Source organism: Paroedura picta, chromosome 7, assembly GCF_049243985.1.
Source record: "Paroedura picta isolate Pp20150507F chromosome 7, Ppicta_v3.0, whole genome shotgun sequence".
In the NCBI taxonomy this organism is placed as follows: Eukaryota; Metazoa; Chordata; class Lepidosauria; order Squamata; family Gekkonidae; genus Paroedura; species Paroedura picta.
This window is the reverse complement of record NC_135375.1, coordinates 3,448,977-3,467,424: the sequence shown is the minus strand read 5'-3', so window position 1 is coordinate 3,467,424 and position 18,448 is coordinate 3,448,977. Positions and strand designations below refer to the sequence as shown.

At 55.6% G+C, this 18,448-nt stretch overlaps 2 protein-coding genes across 4 annotated transcripts in view; one reads left to right on the top strand and one right to left on the bottom strand.

Moving 5' to 3' along the window:
- The window catches only part of KIF24 (kinesin family member 24), a 34,191-nt gene extending 28,328 nt beyond the window's left edge, over positions 1–5,863 (top strand). For both annotated transcript variants that reach the window (XM_077346559.1, XM_077346561.1), the window contains exons 11-13: positions 290–2,470; positions 3,745–3,838; positions 4,372–5,863. In XM_077346559.1, the coding sequence (XP_077202674.1) occupies positions 290–2,470; positions 3,745–3,838; positions 4,372–4,494 (2,398 nt within the window). In that variant the 3' untranslated portion in view covers positions 4,495–5,863. The remainder of the gene's footprint in view (positions 1–289; positions 2,471–3,744; positions 3,839–4,371) is intronic.
- A 2,090-nt stretch (positions 5,864–7,953) lies between these two features.
- The window catches only part of UBAP1 (ubiquitin associated protein 1), a 30,562-nt gene continuing 20,067 nt past the window's right edge, over positions 7,954–18,448 (bottom strand). For both annotated transcript variants that reach the window (XM_077346557.1, XM_077346558.1), the window contains exons 4-7: positions 17,282–18,196; positions 11,605–11,805; positions 11,028–11,129; positions 7,954–9,151 (exon numbers count right to left, since the gene is read on the bottom strand). In XM_077346557.1, the coding sequence (XP_077202672.1) occupies positions 9,011–9,151; positions 11,028–11,129; positions 11,605–11,805; positions 17,282–18,196 (1,359 nt within the window). In that variant the 3' untranslated portion in view covers positions 7,954–9,010. The remainder of the gene's footprint in view (positions 9,152–11,027; positions 11,130–11,604; positions 11,806–17,281; positions 18,197–18,448) is intronic.

The following is an 18,448-nucleotide window of genomic DNA, read 5'->3' as shown; positions in this document are numbered from 1 at the left end:
GTGCTTGGATGGGAGGCCCCCAAGGAAAACTCTGCAGAGGAAGGCAAAGCCAGAACTCCTCTGCTTCCTCCTTACCTTCAGAGCCCCTTCCTGGGGCCACCATCAGTCTAAGACTGTGCCTTTGGCAAGCTGCACCCCCCCCCCCCTGCACTCCCCTGCCCACCCGGGTAATAAGTCTGGCTTCCTCGGCAGGCTGGTTGCAGGGACCGAAGTGAAATAACAGACGTGTGACGCCGGGTGGGTGTTGTCTCAGAACTGTTTTCAGCACCTGGCTTTTTGTCGTTCTCAGGGTGAAAGAGCTGAAGAAGGGGATGAGATGTTATGCGCCCGCTATGAACAGGCAACGGGCGACAGGAAGCATGTCTCCTAAGCGCATCCAGAATTCCCCGTGCGCGCAAGCAGGGGATAAGTCCTCGCCCAAGAAGGTGAAGCTGGGCTCCCCATCCCCGTTGGCGGCTACTTCTTCTGCCCCGATGAAGACTTCTCCTTTGTTGTTCCACCTGAGGAACCCCCCTTTCTCTTCTACCCCAAGAGGAGCTGCCCGTAAAGGGCATCCTGGCACTGCTTGGCTCGGCCAACCCAGCCCGCCGAAAGGAGCCCTGGGCGCAGGCCTGCCAGCCAAGAAGACCTCCCAGGACGTCCTCCCACCTCCTGGCCACGGCTGCCTTGATCTGGGGCTTCCCCCTCCCGGGAGCACAAGGGAAGGCCGCCAAGCAGACAGGCAGCGGGTCAGGAGCAGGAAAGTCCAGCCCGTGCGCAAGCAGCTGGTTTCCAGAGCCACCTTCTCCCTGGGGGACGCCCGCTGCCCGCCGGCTCGTGTACCGGACGGCAGAAGAGCGTTTGCCGAACAGTGCGCCGCGGCGTGGACCAGCGTCCCGCCACAGCCGGAAGACCGGGAGCAGCACCTCCGCCTTTACCACCAGCAGTTCCAGCAGCCGCCCATTCTGCAGGAGAAGCTGGCCTACCAGCCGCTGGGGAGGCTCCTGGCCCAGCACAAGGCGCAGGAGGAGCGGAAGCAGCCGCAGCCCCCCACCTCCCCCCAGGGCCCAGACGAGACCATGCAGCTGGAGGACCTGGACGACAGCGACTTCAGCGAGGACTCCTTCTCGACCGGGCCCAGCCGGAGGAGGCCTGAGGCGGCCTCAGCCCAAGAGGGCAGCCCACGCTCCTTTTTCCTCCACCGGAGGGAGTCGGGCGGGGCCGACGGGCGGGAAGTCCAGATCGGACAGGAGCTGTTCTTCGAACTGCTGGCGAGCAAGGAGGGGGCCTCGCCGGGGACGGAGGGGGCTGGGAGCTGCGAGGAAAGCCCTGAGAGTCGGTCCGACTGGAGCCCCGAAGAAGCCTTCCTGCTCGACGCCTCCCTGCAGAACGACACGCCGGAGAAGCCGTACTGCTCGCAAGAACACAGCGTGGCATGCAGCAGACGTGACCCCAGAGAGTTTCCAGTGGGGCAAAAGCTTCTCCGCTGTGTAGGCCGAGGCCTGGGATGCTCTGAAGAAAGCTGCTCAGGGCCGGAGAAGGAGACCCGGAACGCATCGTTCACCCAGGCGTCGGGAGCCGCAGGAAGCCCCGTCCGTGGCCAGAGGGAAGACTCCATCAAAGGCTGCGCTGGGGGTTTAGGGGATGGACTCTTGAAAGGAAGCGACCTCCCTGGACCGCTGGGATTCTCATTGCCCTTCAGTGCAGGAACAAGGATTCCGTGGACAGTGTCGCCGCTGGACGCTGAGAGAGCAGAGGCTGCAGCGGAAGACGACCCAGACCATGGGCGAGGGAAGACTCCATGTGGGGAGGAGAGAGATCGCAAAGACCCCCTTAGCCCCAGGATGCCAGCGGAAGAGGACCCCAGGCTGTTCCGGACGAATAAGGCATCTCCTGTCCAACCAGTTTCTCCCCCAGCCAAGTGGCTTCCCCAGTTTGGTCACAGCCCAAAGATTCTTTCTTCCTTGGGAGATGCCTCCCCCTTGAGTGAAACACGCGGCTGTGTTTGCGGATTCTCCGCTGGGGAGGCAGGCCTGGCAGAGGTCTTCTCCCCGTGGAAAGGGAAGGAAGGCCCTTTGCTCCTTGGCCATCTGCAGGGTGGCGAGGAAGCGGCCCTGACTGCCTCCTTAAGCCATCCAGGGCCACTGCAATTGGGCGAGGAAGACCCCTCCGAGCCCAGGATGTTGCTGAAGCACACTGAAGGATGCGTCTCTAGGGCATCGGGGGAGCAGGAACCCTCCGGAGAAAGTCTCCCCCTGCAGCCCATCTCGGAAGGCCTCAGACTGGAGCTTGGCCGTTCACAAGAGCCCTTCGAGCCGGCCGTTAGCAGCGAGGAAACAAGGTTCTTGAAGGACAAAAATGCTTCAAAGGCCGCTGTGCAGAAATCTTCAAAGGCTACCAAACTGGATTCGGGGATGAACATCAAGTCTCCTCAGAGCCCTTTGAGGGACACCGACAAAAGTTTGCTCCGGTGTAAGGAAGTGTCGGGAAGGTGAGCTTTCTGGACCTCGGGTTTTATGGAGGGGCAGCAGGACCCACACGCCCCCGGCCACCCTTCCTCCTATGGCGACTCTCCCACACTAGGGTGGCCAAGGGATTGATTGATTAAAACTTTTCTAGCCTGCCTTTTCTTGTAGCAATAATAACAATAACAATAAACCCTTTTCAGTTTAGAACCCCAAAATAAAATAGCCAACCCAACTGACTGGCCCCTCCACTTGTCAGTCTGGGGCCAAGGGGCCAATCCAGGAGTTTTGTAACGGGCTCACCCACCCCAACCCTTCTTACTGTTATATTAAGAGGGACAGATTTAGAGGCTGGCACTCCCCAATGACAGGCCTGGGGCGATTCACAACAGCTGCATACATTTAAAACTATAAAGACCGAATAAAACACAATATTGCACATCTGGGGAGGGGAGGGGAGGGGAGGGGGAGAGAGGAGAGGGGAGGGGAGGGGAGGGGAGGGGAGAGGAGAGAGAGGAGGGGGGAGGGGAGGGGAGGAGAGGAATGGGGTCCTTCAATACTTCTCGGCCAGCCTGGCCTCCACCATTGGCCTGGGAGAAGAGCACTGTGTCGCAGTCCCCGCAGGACTTTGCCAGCTCCATTGGGGCCCAGATTTCCGATGGCAACCCCTTCCACCCAGCCACTAGTTGAAGCCATCCAGATCTCATTGGGTCCAGCAACATGTTGGTATTTGTTGGGCGTAACTTTCAGTGGGGAACGTATTAGAAGAGGCGGTCCCTCGGATATGAAGGGCTTTGAAGGTCATCTCCACCCCCTTGGACTGAACTCGGAAACAGACTGGCAGCCAGTTTAGCAGCGCTCAGACAAGGGACGCTACTGCCAGCAGCTGGCCCCTGAGAGCATGCAGGCGTCCACTTTGTGGATCAGGTGTCATTTCCGGGGAGTCCTCAAGGGCAGCCCCACGTGCTGAGCTTTCAAGGTGTCCTTTGGCGAGCTGCCGGCCTCCCGCCTGCCCAGTGGGGAAGGAGAAAGAGGGCTCTGGATGGGCCATGCTTGGAAGGCCCTGAATCCCCAATTAAAAGGTCCATGTTGTCATTTTTCTCATTGGCCGGGAAAACGTAGTTCCAGCAGGGCGGGTGGAGGGTGGAAAGTTCCTGGAAGGTGGCGGCTGAAGATGGCTGGTTGTCCTCTGCAGGTGAATCTGAGAGTCCCCAGCTGCTAAAACCTTGTGCAATGACAGAGCCGAGGGAGTCCTGTTAACGCATTGTCTGAGCGTCCGTGTTTTGCGTGTGTCCTGCAGGCAGTTTGTGATCCAGATCCATCAAGAACAGCTGGACGAAATGGCCAGCCTGTCCCTGCGGGAGGAGGGCTTGATCAGGCAGATGTCAGAGCTGGTGAGTGTCCTGGACACCCTTCCACACGGGCCTGGCTTCTCTGTCGTTTGTCAGGGCTGCTGCGGGATCTGTGCGCTGCCTGGCTTGCACGTGCCACAGAGGGCAGAAGGCGATGCACGTTCTGGCTGCAGGTGGAGGACCTCCCGTGGGTCATCAGCATGGTCTCCTGTGTTAAACTCTCTGCAATCAGAAGAGCATGACTGGGGGGAGGGCGTGGCTCAGCGGCAGAGCACTGCTTGGCTTGCAGGATGTCCCTGGGCTCAACCCCTGGCCTCTCCCGCTAAGAGGGCCAAGCAGTAGGTGCTGGGAAGGTCCTCTCTCCTGCCTGTGGCCCTTGGGGAACCACCTCCAATTTTACTGTTGCATCCTCCAAGGGAGATTTTTAAGCAAGAGAGGGTGGCTTTTTCTCCCTGCGTAACTCTGCAAACTTATTGCCCTGAACTGCAGCACCACCGAATCCGCTGTTCTTGTTACTGCCTTTGCCAAATCTTTGCCTCTTTGCATAATCTCACTCTCCGCCTCTCCTCTCTTAGGATCTCGAAGACTTTGTGGCGAAACTGGACGGGATCTTGCTGCTGAAATCACAGTGCCTCCAAAGGACGAGAGCTCAGCTGCAGCCCCTTTTAGTGACGGCGGAGAGAACAGCCCGGCCTTAGCCAGGATGCAGCCCTATTTCGCTCCCTCCTGTGGCCAACCGACACCTTGTGCATGTGTGAAGTTTGCACGTGGTGTGAAGACTGCAGCCCAAGTCCTGCTCAGAGAGACCTGCGGCTGCAGTCCGAAGCTCTCCGCCCCCCAGGACTCATTTCTGTACTTCCTGGAAATCCCTTCTGTGCAGCTGCCTGGAGAGGATCATGGCCCTGACTTCGTTCACAGATTTTTTTGGGTACTGTGAAACACCCCCGCCCCCCCCCCCAACTCACTTGGAAGGCCAGCCCCATTTCCAAGAAAGGCCCCTGGAGCAGCAGGCGGAGAGCCTGGCCGCAGAACCAGCAGACCAGGCCTCAGGCCTCTCACCAGGCAGGCAGGCAGGCAGGGGGAATCTGCACTGACTGGGAAGGCACCCTGGACTCTTCCGCCACGTCACCTTGGCTCAGTCGGTGCCAATCGCTGCTTTTGCCGAGGAGACTGGCACAATGGGAGCTGTGCAGGAACATACACAGCCCTGGCAGTGATTGGCTAATATGCTACAGGATGTGCTGCCTGGAGCCCTGCCCGACTGGTGAACAAAATGCAACTAAAACCCTGCACTATCCATGTCCTCTAAGCTCCAGGGGTGTTCTAAGCAAGGCATGCCTGTTGCCGTCTCCTGCAGGGTCTTGGTGCTGGGGGGGGGGGGCAGCACAACAGTGCAAGGCCTGGAGAGGGTGCTCAGTACCACTCAAGCCTGGCGGTGCATTGGTGCCCTCCTCACTCTGCCACCCTCCCTTTGACGCAACGGTTTATGCAAGAGACGCCACATCTTCCGCAAGAACTGGCACATGCCACCCTCATGGCTCCCAAATGCAAAGAGGCATCTAAAGCACTAGAGAGGCCCTCTTGCAATCGGCTGGCAGCTGGTGCAGAGGATATGGAAGAGGCAGGAGAGCAGACGTGTCTGCTTTGGCTCCACCAATGGGGGGGGGGTGGAGGGGGAGTCAGCTTGGCAAGAAGGATCTGATGTGCCTGACTGGTGAGCCACTGGCAGATTCCTGGAGCTCATTTGGCTAATCAGGAGAAGACGGGCTGCTGTCAGGGGATGCCAAGAAGAAGCGGATTTCTTCAGTCATTTCAGGCTGTTTGGCGTGTGAATACCTCATCCTCTCCAGGCAGTGGGAAGGGGGCGGTGGTAAAGGGAAGACAGGGGCACTTCTGCGCCCTTCCTTGCCCGAGGCACAACAGTAGTATCAACTGTGCTCGGCTGCCTTCACAACCAGGCAGGCTCTGAGACAACCCCAGGCCTGGCTTAGCGGTTTCACACAAACCATCACCAGCAGAGGGGAGAATTGGCACCATCTTCAGCACAGCACTAAACCCCTCTTCCTTGCACAAAAAGGCACACATGAGAGCTCAGCCCCAAACTGGGGAGGGTCTGTCCACTCCCTGACCCAGCTTGGCAGGGGGATAGACCTAACCCTGCCAGGCCTGGTTCTGCTCTTGGGGCCACCTTCATGGTTTGGGTTGGTTTGTCGTTTGGGGTTTATTTCCCACTTTGTGCCGAGACTGGGTTTCAACACTTTAAGAGGCAAGGCTGTCTCAAGAACCGTGCAAATCCCTGCAAAGTAAAGTGGTCAGAAGACACAGTGTGCCTGTCCCTTCTGTGCTTCTGAAATCCTTTTACTGCAACGGGGGGGGGGGGGACACACAACTGTTTGCAAGCCAACATTCTGAACTGTGTCAAAGAGAGTTCTGATTCCGCGAAATCCAGGCTCGACCGCAAAAGTCATTCCCGGCGGGGCTGAAGCCAGCGCTGGGTCAGGTTTCCCCAGAGGCACTCCCTGGGACATGCAGCCCCTCACCGCCCCCACGGCCGTGCAATGGGGTCAGAAGCGGCCTTCAGTCGCAGAGAGTCGTGTGGGGTGCTGTCACCACAGCTCAGCTGAAGTGAAGGCTGAAGCCGCCGCCAGGGGCAAGTACAAACCGATGGCCCCTGATGCTCAACCAGTGAGAGCTTCCCTGGCAGGGCTCAGTGGCCACAGCACCTGCAGCTCCTGGGCTCAGCCAGCAATTAGCTCCCCTCTCATTCAGAGACCTCCAGGGGTGGGACAGCAGCCGGGAAACAGTGACAGCAGATCTGCCGCCTTTAGAACCTGAGCAAAGGGCCATCTAGTTGCTTTTGGCCTATGAATGGATGACCTCCAAATGCCCCGTGATTCCCTGCCTGGCTCAAGTGAGGGCTGCAGCTTCCTTAACATGTTGGGTCTCCCTCTTTTCCTGCCACCCTCCGCTCTTCCTAGCACGACTGCCTCATCTCCTTAGAGTGTGACTGAAGCACTGTAGCCTCCAGGGAGAGCTGGGGCTTGATTCAGTCTAGGATCCACCGGCTTTTCTCGCAAGCCAGGATTCAATGATGTGCTCAAGTTGCTTAGAGCGGGGTGGCCGATCCGTGTCTCTCGTGACCCAACAGGCGAGACAGACCTCCCGTTAAGGAACAAGAAACAGAAGCCAAGCCTTCAGCCCACATTTTAGAGGTTCCTGTACTTCATCCGGCCGCTCCCTACCTGTCTTGGGCCGTTCGCAAGGCAGGGGCTTTCTGGAGCTAACGACAATCATTTCCAGGATGACTTGCAGTCCGAATGAGCAGGACTGGAGCCGGTGACCTGACACAAACCTGTGCTTCAACCTCTGAGTCAAGTCTTTAAGTACCGGTGTTCAAAATAACTTTTATAGGGAAGCCAAAAGCTTTCATTTACGCCTGCTCTCCAATGCAGGCTCCTCCTCCAACGGGGTGGAGGCAAGGGTATTCCTTAGACCTTTAATCACTAAAGCCACCCCCCCACCACCAAGTTTCCAACTAAAGCATTCTCTAGGAACTGCACAACAAAATCAGAGTCCAGTATAGCACCTTTAAGAGCAGGGGTAGTCAAACTGCAGCCCTCCAGATGTCCATGGACTACAATTCCCAGAAGCCCCTGCCAGCATTCGCTGGCAGGGGCTTCTGGGAATTGTAGTCCATGGACATCTGGAGGGCCACACCCGTTTTAGACCAACAAAGTTTTATTCAAGTGGGAAGCCGTGTTGGTCTGAAATAGCACAACAAAATCAGAGTCTAGGGGCACCTTTAAGACCAACTGAGAATTCTTCAAGGCGTGAGCTTTCGAGTGCATGCACAGAGTTGGTCTTAAACGTGCCCCTGGACCCTGATTTTGTTCAGACCAATGCAGCTACCCCTTTGAATCTATCCTCTAGGAACTGCACTTGGCCAGAACCTCCGACCTTTAACAAAAGGGGCTCGTGACGTCTCCTGCACCACTTCCTAGGGGACTCTTCCTCCCCCTCTCCGGCCTATTGCATTTGCCAGAAGAGAAGCACCAGAAAAAAAAGGGACCAGGGGCTATTCCCAAGCCGCCTCGCAGAATTCTGGGCAATTTTATCAGCTGGGCTTTTCTAGAACACACGCTCCAGACATCGCCGGCTGCGTTTGAGAGTTTTATTAGTATCCCTTTCTGCAGAACCAAAATACTTTGCAAATCATTTCAGAGATTCGTTGGCTGCTTAATATTTTATGCATTTAGATCTTGAACCATGTACAACATAATACACTGGGGGGGGGAAGGGGGGTTATTCTGTTTTACTCTCAAAATCAAACCAAAAGGATTCCTATCACTAGATGTTAATAGATTAATGTAACTATAGCAGAGTGTGTGTGTGTGTGTGGGGGGGGAATACAGACGGGTGAATATTAAAAAGAAAGTGCATGAAAGATAGGACTGCCTGCTTCCCACACTCTATGGATTTCTCACGAGAGCCGCTGCTTCCACATGTATGTTAAAAAGGCCCCGGGAGGACAGGAGACCCGCGAGGTCCCAATTCCGCCCCCCTGCCCCCCATGTAGAAAGCAGCAATTGGGGAACCTAACTGGGCTGAGGGTTTGGTTTCCCCGTTCAAGAACCAGAGGGCTGAAGGAAGAGGCACAGCTTCTGTCTATGCATAGCGGCAGTTTAAGAACCAGTGTTTTCACTCACTTCCAACCAAAGACCTGTCCCCTCCCACGACGCCCCAAACCAAACTGAAAATCCCACTGCACTCAAGGCAGGCTTTTGGTAATCTCGACAGAGTCCGTGCTTCAGCACAAGCGGACGCACAACGAAAGCAGCTTCGAGGAACCAAAGGGACTGTTCGTTTCAGAGCCGAGCGGATCACTTCTTGGGCCGAGTCCAGTGCAAGCAGTACCGGGTTGGGGGGGGGGGGGGAAACTGCTCTGGCTATGTACAACTCTGTGGCCTAGCCAAAAAAGGGGGAGGGGAGGGGGGTACTCAGGAAAGGACACTTAAACTTTAATCGAAGGGTGGAGCTCTCCTCTGGGAGCGCCTCCTTGGAGGGCTGGGTGCCGACGGAGCAGCTCTCCCAGGTTCCCGGAAAGGCAGGGCCTTTTGTGGCCAGCTCCTTCCCACGCCCACGGAGAGGGTGCCACGCGATGATGGCGAAAGGGTCTGGCTGGCACGGCCAGGGGTGGGTTCCTCTCGGCTCCCTTCAGCTGGCTCCCGCCCGGGCCATTAGATCTTCCAGCGCATTGTCCTGGTCATTGTTATGTAATAATAAAACCTCTGTAATGTCTTTCAGTTCAAAGCCCATTTCTTTAAATTTGCTCATTAGCTGGAGGAGCGCTGTGGTCTGGAAAAACGGGAAGAAGGAAAGGAAGGCATCAGTTCAAGTTCAAGAAGTTCCCCCCCCCCCCACAAACACACAACTCCCCCACGAAAGCTTGCTAAGAGCTGGGAAGGGACCTGGATGCGTGTTTCAGTGAAGAGGACACATCTGCTTGGCCTGCAGGAGGTCCCAGGTTCAAATCCCCAGCATCTCCAGCTGAAAGGATCAGGCAGGAGGACATGGGAAAGACCCTGTGCCTGAAACCCTGGCTCAGTGGAAGAGCTTGGCCTGCAGGAGGTCTCCGGTTCAATCCCCAGCACCTTCAGCCAAAAGGACCAGGCAAGAGGAGATGGGAAAGATCTTTCTGCCTGAGACTCCGGAGAGCTGCTGCCAGTCTGAGCAAACAATAAACAGACCATAAGGAGAAGGCAGCTTCACATGAGGGCCTTTGGCTCAGCACTAAAACATTTGCTTGCCATGCAGAAGGTCCCATAAAACAGTAGTCCCCAACCTTTCTGAGGCTGGGGACCGGCAGGGCATCCCAAGCTTGCGGCCTGGGAAGTTTTTTACTGCGGGGGGGGGGGGGGGAGAGAGGGAGCCGCGGCCCGCAGGTTGGGGACCACTGCCATAAAAGACAACCATCACAATGGGCACTAGCATCTCCTTTCCTCCCTCCCCCCACCCAGTGGCCCTCCTGCCAGCCTTCCCCCCTCCCTTGGCCTCTCCAAGTCTCGGTGGGCACTTTCAGGACAGGGAACTCCCTCCCCCGCCCACACCAGCCCCACTGACCTCCTCTCCCGGCAGCAGTCAGAGGCAGACTGGTGGCGCCGGACTGCCCCTCACCAGACTTGTTGGGGGCCCAGCCACCCTGTTTCCGGTCCACGGGCCAATCAGGACGTGCCCAGCTTTGGCCTGGGACCGGAAACAGAGGCCACCGGCTCCACCCAGGAGGCTGCAGCTCAAATATTAAGAGCAGCTAAGTGTTAAAGATATGTTGTAAGCCACCCTGAGCCCTTAAGGAAGGATGGCATATAAATTGGAAAATAATTTTTTTTGAAGTTGCAAGAATTGGATTGCCATGTAAAATCTCTGTGAAAACATTAAAATTTCAGGTATTTTTGAACGTTTGATTTTTTTTTTTACAAATTAATTTCTTTAAACTGTCAAAGATTTCCACGAGACAAAACTGCTGATTTGTAGAGTATTGAAAGCAGTCGTCACAGAACTGCGAGACCACGATGCACCCTGCAGGGTGACGCTTGCTGCCTGCGGCCGGACTGTGTGGAAGAGGACTCAAGAGTGAAGCTCAGCCTCCTGGCTGTCTCCAGTTCATGGCTCCATGCCCTTTAAATCTTGCCGGTCCACGATTACTTCCGTAACAGATTTCCATTGCATTTTTATCACGTATCTTTCCCCCTATGGCTGCTGCATAAGATGTTTTCACACCAACAAATGTTGTGGGTTTTCCGGGCTGTGTGTCTGTGGTCTGGTTGTTTTGGTCCGTGAAGTTTCAGCAGTAACTGTGGCTGGCAGCTTCAGAAGGACACGGCAAGACGGGAATCTCTCCGTGCCAAAGTGTCCTGCCTCTGAAGATGCCAGCCACAGTTACTGCTGAAACATCAGGGACCAAAACAACCAGATCATGGCTGTACGGATCTGAAAGCCCATCACGACCAGTTGACTCCGGCTGTGATAGGGGCCGTTTGTGGGGCTTGGAGCCCCGGGGGCTGAAGGCCAACCACTCCTGGACAAAGGCCCATCAGGACCAAGGATCAAGGCTCTCACATCTGGTACGGAGAAGACCAAGGCCAGGATTGGCCCATGAGCAAGCCCAGCAGGAAGCATGATGCTGGTTCACAAAGTGCAGCTAGAGCGATGTGCGCAGCAGGGACACGCTTACCTCCTCCTCGGAACACTCGTGCATTTCCAAAGCAGCTTCTACGAGGAGTGGATCGAAGCCCTTCTCACAGAGCTGTCCATGGACAAACAGGTAGTCGAGAACCTGCCAAGAGAGCGGGAGGGAGGGAGGGGCTGAGGCACCTTCATGGCAGGCATTATCAGGCTCAGCGCAATCCTGGCAATGGACCCCCGCTTGCCAGATTGAAGCTGCTGCTCTTAACCACGATGCCACGCTGGCTTTCCCCTGATGTTGCACATCCTGGGACTGGGAGGTAGAGGTTGACTGCCTCTGAACAAGGATGTTCCCTTGAGTCACCATGGCTAGGAGCCATCCCAGCCTAACCCACAAATGCAGGCACCCACCTCGCCAAATGTCCCTAAGTGGCAAGATGCAGGTGGGTGGCCGTGCTGGTCTGACGCAGCAGAACAAAGTCGGAGTCTGGGGGCACCTTTAAAACCAGCAAGGTTTGGTTCAAGGGAGAAGCTTCTGTGTACCTCTATCTGAAGAAGTGGGCACGCACACAGAAGCTTATACCTGCTGGCCTTCAGGTACCAACGGACCTCTCGGTGGCTCTCACCTGCTCTATGTTCTGCCCCTTCTTCTTCATGGCCTTCAGGACGTCCTCGTAGGAGTAGCCCATGTTGACAACAAGTTCTATGCACTGCCGCTCGCTGGGGGAGAGGGCCTGCCGGTCGTCTTCATACGTGGGGCTGCTCGGCCATTCTGCACAGCTGGTGGCGAGGGGCACTTGAGATGTTGAGAAACTTTGGTGAGTTACCTGGAGGGGAGGTGGGGAGAGAAAGAAGGTGGAATACTCAACCTCCGTGAGGCCAGGGCAAGGCACCCAACCTAATTTAAAGCCTGTGGAATCGGGAGGGGTTGGGGGGCTGCCCCAGGAGAGGGAGCCAAACCTAGAAGAGCTGCTGCAGCAGGAACACACCCCTCCTGGAAAGGAAGGCAGGCTGAAGGGGCAACGGAATCACACTCTGAGGAAGGGAACGCATGACGGTCCTCCTCATCCCCCACTGAACAATCCCTCTTATTTCAGTGAAAACAAAACCCTTTCCTTCTCAACAAGCTCACCGTGATCGTCCTTTACCCGCATTTCAATAGAAGTCTTGGCAGGATTCCCCGGGATGCTCTTTTGGGCAAGCTGGAGGCCCATGGACAGTCTGGAGGAGGGAACGGGCTGGAGAACCGCCCCCAAGGAGCAGCTGCCAATGGCATTTCAAGGGGCCGGAGGAAGCCACCCGGTGGCCATAGCTTTGGCCACAAGCTTTTGCTATTTGCTCTATCTGCCTTTGAACCTGCTTTAGTGGAGGTGTGGATGTGGACAGGTAAGGATCTCATTTTCTAATGAACCAACAGTTGGACAGCTGCTCTTCCATCCTCAGTCAGAAGCCTGACAAAACAGCTCTGCCTTGCACAAAAGGTCAGGAGCAGAAAATCCTCAGGCAGCCAGTCCGACAATGGAGGTGCCGCCCCTGAAAGAGCCCTGGTCTGGGAAGAGCCTGCATGAGGGAATTCTCGGAGGAGCCTAATGGCCAGGCTAGTCCGTACTTGGACAGGAGGCCCTGGCCTTCGAAGCGAGAACTGAAACTGGAAATGGACAGAAAGCCAAGAGAAGAGGAGTCGGATGTGTCATGCTGCCATGTTCCTGTCTTAATGCCATCCAGCAGGGGGTCTGTCTAATCTGCACTTTCTGGTATTTCCCACCGGCCCTGTGTGCCTCTTTCAGTCCCCTCCTTCCCACTGGGCTCCTCTGCTCTCCAGGGCAGGCTTCACTGATGTCCTGTTACCTTTCAGCACAGGCCTGTTGAGTGCCTGCAGGAGTGGGTGACCTTGTGTCCAGGTGCCAACGCTTTGGAAAAGCTTTCGCTTTGTCCTCTGATAAACAACTCCGGTTCTGTGGGAATGTATTTTGGTGCGCAATTTCCAAAAGAGGGTGTCAGGAAACTGGGCTGATCTCATGTTTTGATGTATTACTACTGGTTTCTACGTTCCGCCAGTGACTGATGCCATATTTGGCAACTGTTGTTTGACAGGAAACTAGGATGGCCCCACGAACAGCTTACAAAACAACGGAATAATAAAAAAGACTCATTTAGGAAGGAGGACGTGATAACCAAGGAGGAATATAAACAAATAACCAAGGCTTGTAGGGAGAGGGTTAGAAAAGCTAAAGCTCAGCATGAGTTTAGGCTAGCAAGAAAAGCTAAAAGCAAGAACAAAGGGTTCCTTAGTTATAGTCAAAGTAAGAAAAAAAGTAAGCACGTGGTAGGACCATTGCGGGGACCAGAAAGTGACGTTGTAACAGGAAGACAGGGCTGAATGGCTCACTTCCTACTTCTCCTCAGTCTTCTCTTGCGAGGGGAATTATGTTCAATGTGGCAAAATCATTTCATGTTATGAAGGATGAGAGTTGTAGCCGAGGACCACTGTAGGGTTAGCCCATAAGCACCTGAATTCTTTAAATGAAACCAAATCTTCTGGGCCAGATAAATTGTATCCAAGGGTACTAAAAGAACGTGCAGATCCTGCTTTAGGATTCTCTGGACTAATCCTGCATTGAGCAGGGGGTTGGACTAGATGGCCTGTATAGCCCCTTCCAACTCTATGATTCTATGATTCTATTAAATTAATTCAAACGAATTCTCGCTTAAACATCCGGAAGAAGTTCTTAGTGAGATGGTGAGTGGGTGGGCAGGAAGAAATGTGGCATTGTTTGTCTCTTGTGGCCCTTCCTTGCCTACCCAGGGAATTGCTGATCACCATTGTGGGATGGGAGGTGAATTCAGATCAGGTTGGATCCTGGTGATTTTTGGTGGGGGGGATCACTTGGACATGAAATTGGGTCACTGTGGGTGGGCAGGTAGCTGTGAGTTCCTGCATTATGCAGGGGGTTGGACTAGATGACCCTGGGGGGTCCTTCCAACTCTATTATTCTACCATGGAAACGTGAGTGGGGGCCTCCAGGACATCTGAGCCCACTCGTTCTGGGGAAGGAGGGAGCCCTTTGCAAGTCTTCCCTGGGACCAAATGCAGCTCCACTCTCAGGATTTCGGAAGTTTCTGTTCAGATGACCCATACAAAAACAATAACAGAATAAAATGCACTGGCCAGGAAAAAAAATATATAAGGCGCCTGGAGGTAGCTCTCTAAGGGCCTTCTGCTACTTCTTAAGTAGTGGAAGGTTGTCACTTAGAGGAAGGGAGGGAGACGGTCCTGTTGGCACCAGAGGACAGGGCTTCGAACAATGGGCTCGAATTACAGTGGAAAGGTACTGGTCGGAAATTAAGGGGAAATGTTTGCATATTCAGCATAGTTCAGCAGTGGAATAGGCTTCCTAGGGAGGTGGGGAGCTCCCCCTCACTGGCCGTCTTCAAGCAGCGGCTGGACAGATCCTTCTCCTGGATGCTTTTGGCTAATCTGCATTGAGCAGGGGGTGGAACTGAATAGCCTGTGTGGCACCTTCCACTCTAGGATTCAAGTCTAGTTCAGCAGTGGAAGGGGCTGCCTAAGGGGGTGGGGAGCTCCCCCTCACTGGCCGTCTTCAGGCAGCAGCTGGACAGATCCGTATCCTACATGCTTGAGGCTGATCCTGCATTTTAGCAGCGGGTGGGACTAGATGTCCTCTAGATCAGTGGTCCGCAACCTTTCTGAGGCTGGGGACCGGCAGGGCAACTGCCCCGCCCGTGCATCGTGCATGCACAAAAGTGCCGCGCATGCACGATTTTGGCCACACATGGCGCATGTGAACAAACGCGGCCCTGCCGCGCAAGCGTAGTGCGCGGCGCGGCCCTGATTCCGTCTCCCCGCCCTCCCGCAGTAAGAAGCTTCCCGGGCCACAAGCTTGCGGCCAGGTAAGTTTTTTACTGCGGGGGGGGGGGCGGGGAGAGGGAGCCGCGGCCCGGCACCGGGCCACGGCCCGCAGGTTGGGGACCACTGCTCTAGATATACAGCTCTATGATTCCAGAGCTTTCAAACAGAACCTGTTGAGGGAAGATTATTCCAAGCTTCCAACCTGGCTGCCTCCTTTCCAAGGCTCCCCCAAGGCAATTACAGCACTGGAAGAGTTGGGTTTTGTGGCTGGGCCAACAGCCAGCGTCAACTATGCCAGTGTGATCCACGAGACGGGGAGAGTCAAGATGCCGCAAATTCAGAGCTGGAGGGGAAGAACCAGGCCCCATGAGAAAGTCAATTCCTTAAAGGGGAGAGCTAATGAGAAAGCCACGGGCCAGCTGGCTCCATTGCAGGCTGCCCAGAAACTCTCAAATTATTATTATTATTATTATTATTGGATTTATTTCCTGCCACTCCCTTTATAGGGAAATGGGGCCCAGCACGGCCTGGAAGTTATTTTTACCACACAGTTAAGCTTAATCCACGCAGACGAAGACTCAGGCTAATCTCTAGAGAGAAATCCACTCTCAACCCACTGCAAAATTTCAGCTGGCCGGAGAATGGCCAGCAGCTCCAGAGAATGCAGCCAGCCCAAGATGGCGTCACAGCTCCCTTCATGTTTCCCCACCGGACTGGCCAAAATCTTCTCCATCAGGGAGGAAGTGCATCTCACTGGCCAGCTTATGCCCCTGCAGAGCCATCCCAGGAAGGGGGGCGGGGAGCTTCTTCCCATCAAGCCTTCCCCAGGCACACGGGGATTTCCTGGCATCTGGGGAAAGCTCACCAGATCAGAGGAAAGGGCTAACCTTAGAGCAAGGGTAGTCAAACTGCGGCCCTCCAGATGTCCATGGACTACAATGCCCATGAGCAAATGCTGGCAAGTGCTCATGGGAATTGTAGTACATGGACATCTGGAGGGCCGCAGTTTGACTACCCTTTGACTACCCATGCCTTAGAGGAAGAAGAAGAAGAGTTGGTTCTTATATGATGCTTTTCTCTACCCAAAGGAGTCTCAAAGGGGCTTCCATTCGCCTTCCCTTTCCTCTCCTCACAACAGACCCCCTGTGAGGTGGGTGAGGCTGAGAGAGCCCTGATATTCCTGCTCAGTCAGAACAGCTTTATCAGTGCTGTGGGGAGCCCAAGGTCACCCAGCTCGCTGCATTTGGGGGGGAGTGTAGAATTGAACCCGGCATGCCGGATTACAAGTCCGCACTCCTAACCACTACACCAAACGGGCTTTCGGAACAGATCCTCAGAACCCAACTGGCTGTAGTGACAGAAGCACTGCAGCAGGAGTCCCCAACACGATGCCCATGGGAGTCAGGCACCCCCCAAAAAAAGACTTTAGAGCAGTGGTCCCCAACCTGCGTGCTGCAGCCCGGTGCTGGGCCGCGAAGGCCATGGCGCTGGGCCGCGGTTCCCTTTCACCGCAGTAAAAAACTACCCGGGCCGCAAGCTTGCGGCCCGGGAAGCTTCTTACTGTGGGAGGGGGGGGAGAGGGAATAAGGGCCGCGCAGTTGCTTTGCCGGTCCCCAGCCTAAAAAATGTTGGGGACCACTGCTTTAGAGCACTTGGAAAAAGCACCCAGTTAAATAAAGCTTCTGCCCAAATTACCGAAGAGGCGTTGGCAGAGTTATGCGTATCCTCGCTCCCTGCCATTTTATGGTCAGATGCCCGTCTTGCAGTTTGCTCAGACTTCCGGCAGCACCTGTTTTGCAACTGTGCCCACCACCCTGTGTCAAAATTCTACCCCCAAACGGCAGAAATGTGGACTACAGGCTGAGATCGCTTTGAGGGTCAGCAGTGGTGTGGGCGGGTCAACCTATGGCACTCCCTCAACATGCAAAGCAAGTGGAGTTGCAGACCCCATGGCCCCAGGCGACAGCAGCAGCAGCTCCTGTTGTAGCACAAGATCCTGGACACCAACGGAAGGGCAGCCATACGATCCTCCCTTTCAGAAACAGACATCGACAAGCACCCCTGAGCCAGGATAGAATCATAGAGTTGGAAGGGGCCATACAGGCCATCTAGTCCAACCCCCTGCTCAACGCAGGATCAGCCCTAAGCATCCTAAAGCATCCAAGAAAAGTGTGTATCCAACCTTTGCTTGAAGACTGCCAGTGAGGGGGAACTCCCCACCTCCTTAGGCAGCCTATTCATAGAATCATAGAATCATAGAGTTGGAAGGGGCCATACAGGCCATCTAGTCCAACCCCCTGCTCAACGCAGGATCAGCCCTAAGCATCCTAAAGCATCCAAGAAAAGGGTGTATCCAATCTTTGCTTGAAGACTGCCAGTGATCTTAAACAGGCCCTGCCTAGCCTGCCCGTCTTCGGCCGCGCAACACTTACCACTGTGGCTGTGGGGAGAGCAGGCCTCTCTTCTGTACAAGCTACTGAGCTGGGCAGGGAAGGCAATCTGGACGCGGAGGACAGAGTCTGTGTCTCGGGGCCAGTGTCCACTTTGAGCGCGGGCAGCACCGCCACGTGGTGCCCGTTCAGTTCGCTGGCTTTGCCCGGCAACGCGTGGATCAAGGTCCCGTTGCGCAGGCAGCCGGCGCTGCGGTACGTGCTCGTGAGCTTCGCCGCCTGCAGGTCGCTCTCGTCCAGGTCCAGCTTCGGGAAGGAGAGAGATTTGATATTGCTGACGGACGTCACGGGAGAAAGGGACACTTTGGAAGACAGCGGCATCTTTTCCCGGCCCCCCAGCTGCGGCGGCACGATCAGGCCGTTGGGCTTGTGAAGGGGCTTGAGGTCCAGCGCGGCCAAGACCTCCTGGTCCGGCACGACGGACTCGGGTGCCGCTTTGGCCGCGCTGCGGCTGTCCAGCAGCTGGGCCACGATGGGGCCCGTCGTGCCGACGTGGATCTCCAGGATGTTCTTCAGCTCCTCCTTGTCGTCGATCGTCTTCAACTCCAGCTTGTCGAAGGGGTCTTCCTCGCACTCAAAGTCCGCCGGGTTGAAGTCGGCCTTGGGGTGGGGCGGGCTGAGGACCTTCTGCTTCAGGGCGCTGCTGCAGGCCGGGGTGGGGGTCAGGATGCGGTTGTGCTGCAGGCTGGCGAGGATGGGGTTGATGGGGGGCGGCATGACAGCCCCGGGACCACAGCCTTCCGCAAAGCCGGCCTGGCCCTGCTCCTCCGCGGCTGCTTGGGAGCTGAGCAGGGCTTCCGCCTCCTCTGCCTTCCGCTCGGCCTCTTGCTGGGCGGCCTGGATTCTTTTGATGTTCTCCGCCCACTCGATGGTCCTCTTTTCCAGGGAGAAGTCATACTGCAAGAAAAAAACAAACACCAGGCAGTAAAGGCTGCTGTGGGATCAGACCAAACGCGTTCAGCGGGAAGCCTTGGTTGTTCAGTGCCAAGGGAAAGCCACTGTCCCACAATGTAAGGAAATAATTCCTGTACTGTACAGGGGGTTCGGCTAGATGACCCTCAGGGTCCCTTCCAGCTCTGTTTCTATGTTCTGGGCATGGAGCTGGGGGAGACTCCATTTGCTTATGCCTGCTGCAGATTTAGAGGAAGA